We start from the raw sequence: 13,933 nt of genomic DNA, 5'->3' as shown, positions 1-13,933 counted from the left end.
CATAAACGGGGGCCCAGTGGCAGCGGCGGACCAGCACCACTGTGGGCACCTTCCCCTGGCAGGGTGGGCACCCAGGCAGCCACCATCCCTACACAGGGGAAGCCGCAGCTCCAGAGGTGCCTGACTTGGAGGGAGGGTCCCTGGGGCAGAGAACTGCAGGGGGGGCCAGCGGGAGCCCCAATCCCAGCCTCCAGTTCCTGGCCTGAGCCCCTGGCCTGGGGTGGGGGTCCTTCCTGGGGGAGGTCCCCTCTCTCTGGACGGGAAGTTCTGGCAAGAGAAGGCTTGTGGTCTTCCTGTGGGCCTCCATCTCTCTGCAGCCCCCAGCCTGTCTGCGTCTCTCCATCTCTCTTTCCCTGCATATTTCTCTCTCTCTCCTCTCTCTCTATTAAAAACAAACCCAGCGACCCGGGGCCTGCCCTCTTTCGGGGGACCACCTTGATGCATCCCTCTCCCCCTACCCCTGCCCCGCTCCTGGGCTCCTGGATGAGGCCTCCTGCCTTTCTCTGGTCTCAGCACGGCCTCTAGGAATCTGACTGCCCCCAGGCCACCTTCGGCCAGGCCAGCTGTGGCTGTCAGGTGTCACAGGCCCCTCTGTCCCCAGCACTATCTTGAGGGGCTGAATCTCGGCTTCGGGGAACCTGTCACCCTTAATGTCACACAGATATAGGCACGGCTGCTCCCCCTGGCCTGGAAGGAAGGCATGGGGGTAATGGGGGTCTAGCTCTGGTAGGTGTGGGACCCAGGATACGTCTCTCCAGCCCTCAGTTTCCCAGAAATGTGCTGTCGCTTGGAGCCCACCTCCATGGCGATGCCTTCCGTGGGAAAATCAAGCCCCTGCGGCCTGGACGCCAAGGGAGGGCTGAAGGTGGTGCCAGCTGTGCCCCCTCCAGGTTTGTGTCAGGAGCCGGGTGCCCCTCCAGGGCATTCTCATCCCACCTCACTCTGCTCCTTACAGATCTCCTATGCCCAGTCTCGCGGGTCCCGCCGGCATCCGGGGAAAGGGATTTCTCTCCAGGCGTGAGGTCCACACCCCACGGCCCTGCTGCTCTGAACAAGCACATTATACCACGCCACGGCTCCCAGAAACAGCCCTAATAAGGTCAGTGTTGGTGGCAGGTGTCTGAACTCACTCCTCTCCCCAAGAATCCTGACTTTCCATTCAACATTCCACCTTCCTTTGGCCAAGGCCCAGAGAGGGGCAGTCACTAGCCAGAAGTCACACAGCTGAGCCCCAAACGCAAGCCTGGATCACAGATGCTGATTCTGGAGACACCCCCCACCACCTCCTCCATTCCCCCCACCCCTTTGTGCCAAGCACCCACGGGCAAAGACCAGGTAAAGTCCAGCCAGGCCCCACACAGGTGGGGATTGACTGCCCTGAGGGTCCTGGGGGGATGGATCCATTTTCAATACGAGGTGAAGCCCCTGTATCTCACACACAGACAGACCTGGGACCCCTAAAATGTGGAGGGTGACTGTTGGCTGTCGTGGACATGGCTTTTCAATTCTCACCCTCCAAGGAAAGCCCACAGATGGGAAATACCCCCAAGGTACCCCAACACTCTCCAACCTGTAAAAAAACAACTGGGGATGTGTCATGGTCCTGCTCTGGTGACAGCAGGGAAACTGAGGCTGAGGACCAGGTGAAAACCCAGCCCCAGCCCCTCCCTCACCCCTCACTTCTCCCGTGCCCAGGATTCCCAGAGATTTAAAAATAAGAAGAAGAAAAAAAAAAAAGATGAAGAAGAGTCAACCAGGACTGTCCAGTCCCTGCACCCCCAACTGTCTCTCCGACCTACAGCTCAACCAGAGGCCTTTCAATGCAACCGTTTGGGGGGCCACGTGGACTCCCCCATTCCCACGGGAATCCTTCTAGAAATGGGTGCTCTGGGTGTACCAGGGGTTGGGGGCATGTGGGCAAAGCCCACCTATCACCTCTGGATTCCAGAGATTGACTTACGGGGACCGCATGGGAGCCCCTCTGCCCTCCTAGGCCACACGGAGGAGTTAGATTTTTCAGGCTCTGTGTGTGTGTGTGTGTGTGTGTGTGATGGTTGGTTTTGAAAAGAGATGGGGAATGGGGAGGGGTTTCCTTCCTCTCCCTCAAAATAACCAGCTGGAGGGTCTAGCTGAAGTGACAGGCCTGGGCTCCATCTCACCAGACCCTCCCTAGGGCCTTCTTGAACCCACCATTCATTCATTCATTCATTCATTCATTCATTCATTCATTCACTCAATAAACATGCCTTCCTGCTTACCGGGCACGCAGCGCTGGGGAAAAAGTGGGTCTAAAATAGGTCACGGCCCAGTCCTTCCCCAAGGCCTCTCCAGGGTCTTCCTGGAGGATGGGGTGGGGGAGGCCGGGGGTGTCCAGCACAAAGCCTCTGAAGTGCCACCCCCAGTCCCCAACACCTGACGGAAAGGCTGTCAAAGCCACCCCAATTCAGACGCTGGGCCCATGATGGGAACCAAGGGCTGGGGACACAATTGCTGGACACCCCCACCCAGGATGCCATCGGAGGGAGAATCCGGTGGGAGGGAGGCAGACAGGCCTGAGGCCGCCCACGCCTCCCTCCTCCTCCCTGTCCACCCCAGAATTTGGGCTCTGCCCAGATGGACACGTCCAAGCTCATTGTCTTGGACCTGAGACCCCAACACATTGCTAAGAGGCTTGGCCAATTTCAACTTGAGCCGAAGGTGGAGGCGGGGGAGGGGGAGGGCAGAGAAATGGAGGAGAGAATGCTGATCCACGCGGAGGTGGTGGGGCCAGGGGGTGGGCAGAGACGGGAGCCTCTCCGCCACCCGAGGCAGGCGAGGCGGGCGCGTCCCCCCGAGCCGGGCGCCCCCAACCCGTCTTCCTTTGTAGTTACCGATTAGCCTGGGGTCCTGGGCATCCGTGTCCCCCGCGGCCGGACCTGCCCCGCCGGCCTGGCTTTGTGAAAATAACCAAAGCAATGGAGTCCGCAGGTGCAAACTTCCCCGACGGGGCCTGGGGAAGCTGAATGAATGGGGGGGGGCAGGGAGGGGTGCCGGCGTTCCCGAGGCTCCCCTGGCAAATGGGCAGGAAAGAGTGGGGTGAGGGAGGGAGGAAGGGGTGGGGGTCTGGGGGATGGAAGGGTGAGGGAGGGAGGGAGGGAGAGAGAGGGTGCTGTGGGGGGAAGGATGAGAGGTCGAGGGAGATGGGAGAGAAGAGAAAAGGAGAGAGAGAGGGAGAGAGAGAGGGAGAGAGAGAGGAGATGCCGGAAGGTGGGGAGGGAGGGAGAGGGGGCGGAGGAGGGGAGGGGGCCCGCTCGGATCTGTCAGCTGCACCCCCAGAGGGGGGAGGAGGGGTGGGTGGGAGGGAGGGGGTAAGAACCGATGCTCCGGCAGAGGCAGGCAGAGGAGGGAGGTGAGCAGAGGAGGGATGGGGATGGGGGAGAGAAGATGCCGGAAGGTGGGGTGGGAGGCGGAGGGAGGGGGAGGGGGAGGGGGCCGGACGCCCACCTTTGTGCATCCCCGTGTAGGGGTCTTTGAGCACCGTGAGCTCGTAGATGCGGCCGAACTGCTCGAAGAGCGGCTTGAGGTCCTTCTCGTCCAGGTGCCGCGGGATTTGGCCCACGAAGAGCTTGATGGCGTCCAGGTCCTTCATGCCGTCGGGCTGCCCCCCGGGGGGCTCGGGCCCGCTGCTGCCCACGGGCGAGGGCCGCGGCTGCAGGAGCTGCTGCTGCTGCCGGCGCGCCTCGCTCTCCGTCAGGCGGGCCATGGCGGGCGCGGGACCGAGCCGGCGGCGGCGGCGGGCGGCGGGCGGACTCGCAGCTGGAGCGGCGGCCGCGCCTCCCGCCTCCCTCCCGGGCCCCCGCGCCCTCCTCCCGCCCGCGCCCGCCCCGGCATCGGGACCACAAAGGCGGCTCCGCAGCGGCCCCTGGCGGCCGCGCCGCGCGGGGCAGCCGGCGCCTCCCCGCATCCCCGGGCCGCGCGGGGAAACTGAGGCCGGCAGGCCCCGGGCCCCGCCTACAGGTGGGCGAGGGCGGAGCTGCGGGCGGGACGAGCCTTAGCCGGCTTCCCAGGGGGCCCCGCCGGCTCCCGTGGAGGGCAACGGCAGGAAGAATGTCAGAAGTTGCTGGAGGTTCTGTAGGGGACTTGCCCGTAGAGCGCGCCCGTGATCCTTAAAGTAGGTAACTCATCAATAATATTAATAACACTAATAATATCGCTGGGCGCGGTGGCTCACGCCTGTCATCCCAGCACTTTGGGAGACCGAGGTGGGTGGATTCACTTGAGGTCAGGAGTTCGAGACCAGCCTGGCTAACATGGTGAAATCCCGTCTCTAATAAAGAATACAAAAATTAGCTGGGCTCAGTGGGAGGTGCCTGTAATCCCAGCCACTCAGGAGGCGGAGGCAGGATAATCACTTGAACCCAGGAGGTGGAGGTTACAGTGAGCCAAGATTGTGCCATTGCACTCCAGCCTGGGCAACAAGAACGAAACTCCGTCTCAAAAAATAATAATAACACTAATAATAATGAATCAAGAGCAAGATGGAAAGTGCTCCCACTAATCACGACAGCACAGGAGAAATGCTAAAAGTATTTCCAATTCTATACGGTGCTTACACATAGAAAGTGTCCTTGGCCCTTGAAGTATGTAACTCATCAATAATGCCATCAACAACAAGGGATGCTGGCTCTCGCTGCTAATGACAGGATAGGAGAAATACTGAAAGTATCTCCCAGCTCTAAAGTGCCCATGATCCTTTATGTATGAAACTCATCAATAGTATTAACAATAATAATAAGTGCTGGCTGTGGTAGCTCACACCTGTAATCCCAGCACTTTGGGAAGCAGAGTCAGGAGGACCACTTGAGCCCAGGAGTTGGAGACCATCCTGGGCAACATAGTGAGACGCCATTGCTACACAAAATAAGGAAACAGGCCAGGCCTGATGACTCACACCTGTAATCCCAGCACTTTGGGAGGCTGAAGCGGGGGGATCACCTGAGGTCAGGAGTTCAAGATCAGCCTAGCCTAATCAACATGGAGAAAACCCTGTCTCCACTAAAAACACAAAATTAGCCGGGCGTGGTGGCGGGCGCCTGTAATCCCAGCTACTCAGGAGGCTGAGGCAGGAGAATTGCTTGAACCTGAGAGGTGGAGATTGCAGTGAGCCGAGATTGCGCCACTGCACTCCAGCCTGGGCAACAAGAGTGAAACTCTGTCTGGAAAACAAACAACAACAACAACAACAAAAAAACATTAGCCAGGGGTGGTTGGTGTGCACTTTTGGTCCCAGCTACTCGGAGGCTGAGGTGGAAGCATGGGTTGAGCCCTGGGAGATTAAGACTGCAGTGAGCCAGGATCACACCACTGCCACTGGTCTGGATGACAGAGTGAAATCTTGTCTCAAAAAAAAAAAAAAAAAACTTCCCGAAGACGTCCTAAAATTAAAGCCCAAGTCCTCCTTGAGGCCCGCAAGGCTCTGCGTGTCCTGTTCTGTCTCGTCCCCACCTTCCCCTGCTCCCTCTCTCCCCCTCCTCACTGCTGCAGCTACACAGGCCTCCTCGCTGTTCCTCTAACTTGTCAGGTGTGGTCCTGCCTCAGGGCCTTTGCACGGGCTGTGCCCGCTGCCTCGGATGCCCTCTCCCCAGACGATGTGTGGCTCATTCCTTAATTCCCCATCACTTTCTCCATCTACCTTATCTAAAACCACTCACTCACCATTACCTCCTTTCTCAGCCTTCTTTTTCCCTCCATGGAGTTACACCCGTTTAAAATTTTATTTTCATTTTCATTTTTCTTTTGTTTCAGGATGGAGTCTCTCTGTCGCCCAGGCTGAAGTGCAATGGTGTGATCTTGGCTCACTGCAACCTCCACCTACCAGGTTCAAGTGATTCTCCTGCCTCAGCCACCTGAGTAGCTGCCCAGCTAGTGTAACATTTTATTAACGTACTTATTTATTTATTTATTTATGAGACAGAGTCCCGCTCTGTCACCCAGGCTGGAGTGCAGTGGCGTGATCTCGGTTCACTGCAACCTCCGCCTCACGGATTCAAGTAATTCTCCTGTCTCCGGTGTAGCTGGGATTACAGACGTGCGCCACCACACCTGGCGCATTTTTGTTTTTTGAGTAGAGATGGGGTTTCACCATGTTGGCCAGGCTGGTCTCAAACTCCTGACCTCAAGTGATGTGCCCGCCTCAGCTTCCCAAAGTGCTGAGATTACAGGCATGATGAGCCACCGCACGGAGCCTAAAATTTAATTTTTAATTTTTATTTTATTTATTTTTTGAGACAGGCTCTTGCTCTGTTGCCCAGGCTGAAGTGCAATGGTGCAATCTTGGCTCACTGCAGCCTCCGCCTCCTGGGTTCAAGTGATTCTCGTGTCTCAGCCTCCTGAGTAGCTCGGATGACAGGCACCCGCCACCATGCCTGGTTAACTTACAATTTTATTTATTTATTTATAAGGCAGTGTATCGCTCTGTCACCCAGGCTGGAGTGCAGTGGCATGATCATAGCTCACTGCAGCCTTGACCTCTTCGGCTCAAGTGATCCTCCTGCCTTAGCCTCCCAAGTAGCTGGGACCACAGATGTGGCATGCCACCAGGCCTGGCTAATTTTTAAATTTTTTGTAGAGATGGAGTCTTGCTATGTTGTCCAGGCTAGACTCAAACTTCTGAGCTCAAGCGATCCTCCCACCTCAGCCTCTCAAAGTGCTGGGATGACAAGCGTGGGCCACCACGCCCAGCTTTAGAGGACATTTTGTGGTCCTTCCAGCCAATAGAACATGACTCAGCCATGAAAAAAACATAAGGCTTTGACCCAGGCCATAGTGCAGGTGCACCTTGAGGACATCATGCTTGGTGAGAGACGTCAGACACGGAAGACTACACAGTGTGTGACACCATTTGTATGAAATGTCCACCCGCGTTAGACGAGGAACTGAGGCGCAGAGCGCGCCAGTGGCTAGTGCAAGACCACACGGTAAGAGAGCTGGGATGTGAACCCGGGAAGCCAGACTCTGGCGCACACACACCTCCCACCATCCCATACCATCTCCCCACGCACCAGGCAGCTGAGCCTCAGTTTCCTTGCCAAGCAGGTCTGAAGAGAGAGGAGAGGGGCTGGGCACGGTGGCTCATGCCTGTAATTCCAGCCCTTGGGGAGGCTGAGGCAGGCAGATCATCTGAGGGCAGGAGTTCAAGACCAGCCTGGCCAACATGGCAAAACCCTGTCTCTACTAAAAATACAAAATTAGCTGGGCATGGTGGCGCGCACCTGTAATCCCAGCTACTTGGGAGGCTGAGGCAGGAGAATCGCTTGAACCCGGGAAACGGAGGTTGCAGTGAGCCGAGATTGCGCCACTACACGCCAACCTGGACCACCAAGTGAGATGCCATCTCGAAAAAAAGAAAAAGAGGATATGGTGAAGGCCCCGGTCTGGTGTGGATTCATGAGCTAAAATGCAGGCTTAGCAGAGAGTCTGGGAGCTCGTTAGCACTCAGAGAATGGCTATTTATTATTGCTATTACTGGCAGCCTGCTGGCCGCCCCCAGATGGAACAGAACATCAGGACTGGGTGAGGAATAGAGCTGGGCAAGGGGTCAGGGGTCCTCCCACAACATCCTGCCACTCGGCCCAGCACAGATGCAGGTGCTTAGACTCAGCTGGGACTTGGCCGGGCACAGCGTGGCACTGGGGCTGGTGGAGTCGGCCAGGAGACACGGGCTTCGTCTCCATGGAGACTCAAGCAGGATGCTCAGAGCCCCATGAGCCTCCAGCGTTCTGGGAGAGTCCTTAATAAGAATTTTTTTTTTTTTTTTTTTTTTTTTTGAGACGGAGTCTCGCTCTGTCACCCAGGCTGGAGTGCGGTGGCCGGATCTCTGCTCACTGCAAGCTCCGCCTCCCGGGTTTATGCCATTCTCCTGGCTCAGCCTCCCAAGTAGCTGGGACTACAGGCGCCCGCCACCACGCCCGGCTAGTTTTTTTTTTTTTTGTATTTTTAGTAGAGACGGGGTTTCACCATGTTAGCCAGGATAGTCTCGATCTCCTGACCTCGTGATCCACCCGCCTCGGCCTCCCAAAGTGCTGGGATTACAGGCTTGAGCCACCGCGCCCGGCCCTTAATAAGAATTTTTAAAAATCATGCCTGGCCGGGCGCAGTGGCTCATGCCTGTAATCCCAGCACTTTGGGAAGCCAAGGGAGGTGGGTCACTTGAGATCAGGAGTTCGAGACCAGCCTGGCCAACATGGTGGAACCCCGTCTCTACTAAAAATAAAAAATTTGGCCAGGCGCGGTGGCTCACACCTGTAATCCCAGCACTTTGGGAGGCCAAGGCAGGCAGATCACGAGGGCAAGAGATTGAGACCATCTTGGCCAGTAAAACCCCATCTCTACTGAAAATACAAAAAGTTGGGCATGGTGGTGGGCGCCTGTAGACCCAGCTACTCGGGAGGCTGAGGCAGGAGAATCGCTTGAACCCGGGAGGTGGAGGTTGCAGTGAGCCGAGATTGTGCCACTGTACTCCAGCCTGGGCAACAGAGCAAGACTCCATCTCAAAAAAAAAAAAAAAGAAAAAAATCATGGCTGTAATCCCAGCACTTTGGGAGGCCGAGCTGGGAGGATTGCTTGAGTCCAGGAGTTCCAGACTAGCCTGAGCTGTAACATAGCAAGACTCCATCTCTACAAAAAATACAAAAATGAGCTGGGTGTGGTGGCATGCACCTGTGGTTCCAGCTACTTGGGAGGCTGAGGTGGGAGGATCGCTTGAGCCCAAGGAGGTCCAGGCTACAGTAAGCCAAAACTGTACCATTGCACTCCAGCCTGGGCAACAAGAGCAAAACTCTGTCTCAAAAATAAAAGAAAATCAAAAGAAAAACTCACAAACCCCTAGGAGCCAAAGAGGTACTTTTTTCAGCCTCTTCCTCCTCTTTCTTCCACCCAAAACAAGAGCCTAGTTGAATTCGGGTCTGACTTCTGGGTGCTTAAATCCAGCATTCTGCCTCCTGAATTTCCTCCCTCGCAGGGCTGAGGGGGTGGGTGAGCGCGGAGAACAGCGAGGCCGTGAGCCTGGGTACGTTTGGACACCACAGGCCAGCTCCCTGACTTGTTAGTGGATGCAGTCTGGTGAGTGATGGTCACTGCAGGATGCCCGTGCCACGGCTGTTACTGAGGAGTAAAGAGCGTGGGAGTGGCAGGGTGCGGTGGCTCACACCTGTAATCCCAGCACTTTGGGAGGCTGAGGCAGGCAGATCACCTGAGGTCGGGAGTTTGAGATGAGCCTGGCCAACATGGTGAAACCCTGTCTCCACCAAAAATACAAAAACTAGCTGGGCGTGGTGGTGGGTGCCTGTAATCTCAGCTACTCAGGAGGCTGAGGCAGGAGAATTGCTTGAACCTGGGAGGTGGAGGTTGCAGGGTTGCAGTGAGTTGAGATGCAGCCACTGCACTCCAGCCCGGGTGACAGAGCGAGACTCCGTCTAAAAAAAAAAAAAAGGAAAGGAATCTGCAAGCCTTTTGTTCTTCTTCCTTCTCCTTGGGTTTTTCTTTCTTCTTCGTTTGAATTTTTCTCGTCTTCCCACGACAACCGTGAATCACTTTGGAATCGAGAAAGTCTAAAACTTGAAAACAGGAAGGGAAGCAGAGCTGATTTAGCAGTCCCGGCTGTCAGATGGAGGATTTGGGCATCGAAGCCAACATAGTTTATTCTTCTCTCTTCGGTGCCCAAAGGAATTCAGAGCTTCTGAAAGCCAACTGGGCTCACCGGCTGCCTGGTCTCAAACCCACGCTGTGCGGCGTCACGGAGTCTCTGCCTTGCTGGCCAGCACATGAACCCCCACCAGGCCCCCAGGCCTGTACAGTTCATGGTGACACTTGCCATGTACAAGGCACCATGTCCTCTATACACACAGCAGGAACTGTCATCCCCATTTCTCAGAGGGGCAAGTCGAGGCACCCGGAATTTCACAGGATGCAGCTCATGTTTTCTACCTTCACGAATTTTGCCAGAGCTGTGGGCCCCGGGGGCTATTTTTTTTTTTATTTTTGAGACGGAGTCTCACTCTGTCACTCAGGCTGGAGTGTGGCGGTGCCATCTCAGCTCACTGCAACCTCCGCCTCCTGGATTCAAGTGCTTCTCCCACCTCAGCCTCTTGAGTAGTTGGGACAACAGGCGTGCGTCACCATGCCTGGCTAATTTTTGTATTTTTAGTAGAGATGAGGTTTCACCACATTGGCCAGGCTGGTCTCGAACTCCTGACCTCAGATGATCCACCCACCTCAGCCTCCTAAAGTGCTGGGATAATAGGCATGAGTCACCACTCCTGGCTTATTATTTTTTCTTTTTAAAACAGTGATAAAATACACATAAAATAATACACTTAATCATTTATTCTTTTGAGACGAGGTCTCGCTTTGTTGCCCAGGCTGGAGTGCAGTGGTACAATCACAGCTCACTGAAATCTCAACTTCCTGAGCTCAAGTGATCCTCCCACCTCAGCATCCCAAGTAGCTGGGACTACAGGCTCGAGCCACAATGCTGTCTAATTCTTTTATTTTTTGTAGAGATGGGGTCTTGCTATGTTGCCTAGGCTGGTTTTGAACTCCTAAACTCTAGCAGTCTGCCTGCCTCAGCCTCCCAAAGTGCTGGAATTACAAAAATAAGCCACTGCACCTGGCTTCCTTTTTTTTTTTTTTTTTTTTTTTGACAGAGTCTCGCTCTGTCGCCCAGGCTGGAGTGCAGTGGCACGATCTCAGCTCACTGCAACCTCCACCTCCCGGGTTCAAGCAATTCTCGCCTCAGCCTCCCAAACAGCTGGGATTACAGGTGCCCACCATTGTGTCTGGCTAATTTTTGTGTTCTTAGTAGAGACGGGGTTTTGCCATGTGGGCCAGGCTGGTCTCGAACTCCTGACCTCAGGCGCATCCATTTTGGCCTCCCGAAGTGCTGGAATTACAGGCGTGAGCCACCGCGCCTGGCCTGACCTACACACAGTTCAGCGGCATTAAGCACATTCATGTGGCTGTGCAACCATCACCTCCACCTTCTCCATAATTTTTTCATCTTCCCAAACTGAAACTTTTTGAGTCTATGAAACACTTACTCCCCATCTCCCTCCCCAGCCCCTGGCATCCCCCATCCTACTTTCTATCTCTGTGAATCTGACGACGCCAGGGACCTCCTAGGAGTGGACTCACACAGGATTTGTCTTTCTGTGTCTGGCTTCTCTCGCTAAGCCTGAGGTCTACAAGATGCCTCCACACTGCAGCCTGTGACATGATTCCCTTCCTTTTCATGGCTGAGTACTATTCCACTGTGTGAATGGACCACAGTGTGTTGAGCCATTCTTCTGTCCACCGCCCCTTGGGTAGTTCCCACCTTTTGGGTTATTGTGAGTCGTGCTGCTGTGAACATGGGTGTACAAATATCTCTCTGTGTCCCTGCTCATGGTGACGCTGACTGTTCATTTGCCATGTACCAGGCACGGTGTCTACCATACACACAGCAGGAACTATCATCCCCATTTCTCAGAGGGGCAAGTCGAGGCACCCGGAATTTTGCAGGATGCAGCTCATGCCTTCCGCTTTGTTGGGAATATACCCAGGAGTGGGAAGGCTGGCTCCTGTGGCAATTCTATTTTAAAATTTGTTTTCGTTTTTGTTTTGAGATAGAGTCTTGCTCTGTCACCCAGGCTGGAGTGCAGTGGCACGATCTTGGCTCACTGCAACCTCCACCTCTGGGGTTCAAGTGATTTTCCTGCCCTCAGCCTCCTGAGTAACTGGAATCACAGGTGCGGTGCGCGCCACCGTGCCTGGCTCATTTTTGTATTTTTAGTAGAGACGGGGTTTTACCATGTTGGTCAGGCTGGTCTCGAACTCCTGACCTCAAGTGATCCACTTGCCTAGGCCTCCCAAAGTGCTTGGATTACAGGCTTCTTTTTTTTTTTTTTTTTTCTTTTAATGGTAGCCATCCTAATGGGTGTGAGAGGCACCAGTACTATTTGATGTTTTCCTTGATAACATCAGCTCTTTTAAAAATGCTTAATTTGGCCAGGTGGCTGGCGTGGTGGCTCACGCCTGTAATCCCAGTACTTTAGGAGGCTGAGGCAGGAGAATCGCTTGAGCCCATGAGTTCTAGATCAGCCTGGGCAACAAAGAGAAACCCTATCTCTACAAAATTACAAAAATATAAAAACAAGCCGGGAGATCGAGGACAGCCTACGCAAATAGCAAGACCCCATCTCTACAAAAAATATAAAAAATGAGAAAGATACACAGAGTGGACGGCACCTCTGGAGAGAAACCGTGTTGGTTTCCAGGGACATTAACTGATGTTTTACCAACTTAAAAGACCTCCAGGAAGAGATCCCGGCCCCTGGACCTGGCCTCTTTGGGGTCGTGGGAGACGGCACAACGTCCTTGTTGGAGGGACGTCTGTGTCCTCCTCGTTCACTGCTGCCCAGGGTTGAGGGGGGCAGGTGAGGCCTGAGGGCACCGAGGGAGCCCCGGAAAGAGGCCTCACATATGCCCGACACGGGCAGCTTAATGTCATTTCATTTTTTTTTTTTTTTGAGACAGAATCACGCTCTGTCACCCAGGCTGGAGTGCAGTGGCACGATCTCAGCTCACTGCAACCTCCGCCTCCCAGGTTCAAGCGATTCTCCTGCCTCAGCCTCCCCAGTAGCTGGGATTACAGGTATGTGCCACCACGCCCAGCTAATTTTTGTATTTTTAGTAGAGACGGGTTTTCGCCATGTTGGCCAGGCTGGTTTCCATCCCTTGACCTTGTGATCCACCTGGCTCAGCTTCCCAAAGTGCTGGGATTACAGGCATACCCTCCTGCACCCAGCCTCATTTCATTTTCCTAACTGTCCTCTGGCTACAGGTGACCTTTCTAAATTCAGTGAAGGTCAGACGCCATTTCTGCTCTCCTTGCCCTCCCCTTCCCCCAGGAGGCCCTGCATGGCCTGAAACCTCCCGGCTTCCTCCCTCGCCCTCCTCCTTCTCCCCCTCCTCCTTCTCTCCCCCACCTCCCTCTCCCCCTCCTCCCTCTCCCTCCTTCCTCTCCCTCCTCCCTCTCCCCCCTCCTCCTTCTCTCCCCCACCTCCCTCTCCCTCCTCTCTCCCCCTTCTCCCTCTCCCCTTCCTTCCCCTCTCTCCCTTCTCCCTCTCCCCTCCTCCCTCTCCCCTTCGTTCCCCTCTCCCTTCTCCCTCTCCCTCCTTCCTCTCTCCCCCTCCTCCCTTTCCCCCTCCTCCCTCTCCCTCCTCTCTCCCCCTCCTCCCTCTCCCTCCTCTCTCCCCCTCCTCCCTCTCCCTCCTCTCTCCCCCGCCTCCCTCTCCCTCCCCCTCCTCCCTCCTCCCTCTCCCCTTCCTCCCTCTCCCCTTCCTTCCCCTCTCTCCCTTCTCCCTCTCCCCTTCCTTCCTCTCTCCTCCTCCTCCCTCTCCCCCTTCTTCCTCTCTCCCCCCAACCCCTTGGTTCACTCTGCTTCAGCCACACGGGCCTCCTCGCTGTTCCTCCAACACGCCAGGCGTGATCCTGCCCCAGGGCCTTTGCACCCGCTGTGCTTGCTGCCTGAATCACTGTCCCCAGACTTCCACATGACATAATAATCCTTGTCATCCCAATTTCACTCAAAAGCCCCCTCCAGGCTGGGCACGGTGGCTCACGCCCATAACCCCAACACTTTGGGAGGCCGAGACAGGGGGATCACCTGAGGTCAGCAGTTGGAGACAAGCCTGGCCAACACAGTGAAACCCTGTCTCTACTAAAAATAAAAAATTTAGCCAGGTGCCTGTAGTCCCAGCTACCGGGGAGGCTGAGGCATGAGAATTGCTTGAACCCAAGAGGAGGAAGTTGCAGTGAGCTGAGAACACATCACTGCACTCCAGCCTGGGTGACAGCGAGACTCAGGCCAGGCGTGGCGTCATGCCCGTAATCCCAGCACTTTGGGAGGCCGAGGCGG

At 55.4% G+C, this 13,933-nt stretch overlaps 1 protein-coding gene across 27 annotated transcripts in view; it reads right to left on the bottom strand.

The window, feature by feature from the left end:
• The window catches only part of CELF5 (CUGBP Elav-like family member 5), a 78,362-nt gene extending 74,518 nt beyond the window's left edge, over positions 1 to 3,844 (bottom strand). For 13 of the 27 annotated variants that reach the window (XM_077979097.1, XM_077979088.1, XM_077979086.1 and 10 more), the window contains exon 1: positions 3,484 to 3,837. In XM_077979097.1, the coding sequence (XP_077835223.1) occupies positions 3,484 to 3,742 (259 nt within the window). In that variant the 5' untranslated portion in view covers positions 3,743 to 3,837. Of the gene's footprint in view, positions 1 to 3,483 lie in introns of all 27 variants that reach the window. The other 14 variants (XM_077979093.1, XM_077979106.1, XM_077979095.1 and 11 more) reach the window with 2 other exon arrangements.
• Positions 3,845 to 13,933: the final 10,089 nt, after the last annotated feature.

Source organism: Macaca mulatta, chromosome 19, assembly GCF_049350105.2.
Source record: "Macaca mulatta isolate MMU2019108-1 chromosome 19, T2T-MMU8v2.0, whole genome shotgun sequence".
NCBI classification, from domain to species: domain Eukaryota; kingdom Metazoa; phylum Chordata; class Mammalia; order Primates; family Cercopithecidae; genus Macaca; species Macaca mulatta.
The sequence above is the reverse complement of the archived record's forward strand: the minus strand, read 5'-3'. Positions and strand labels throughout refer to the sequence as shown.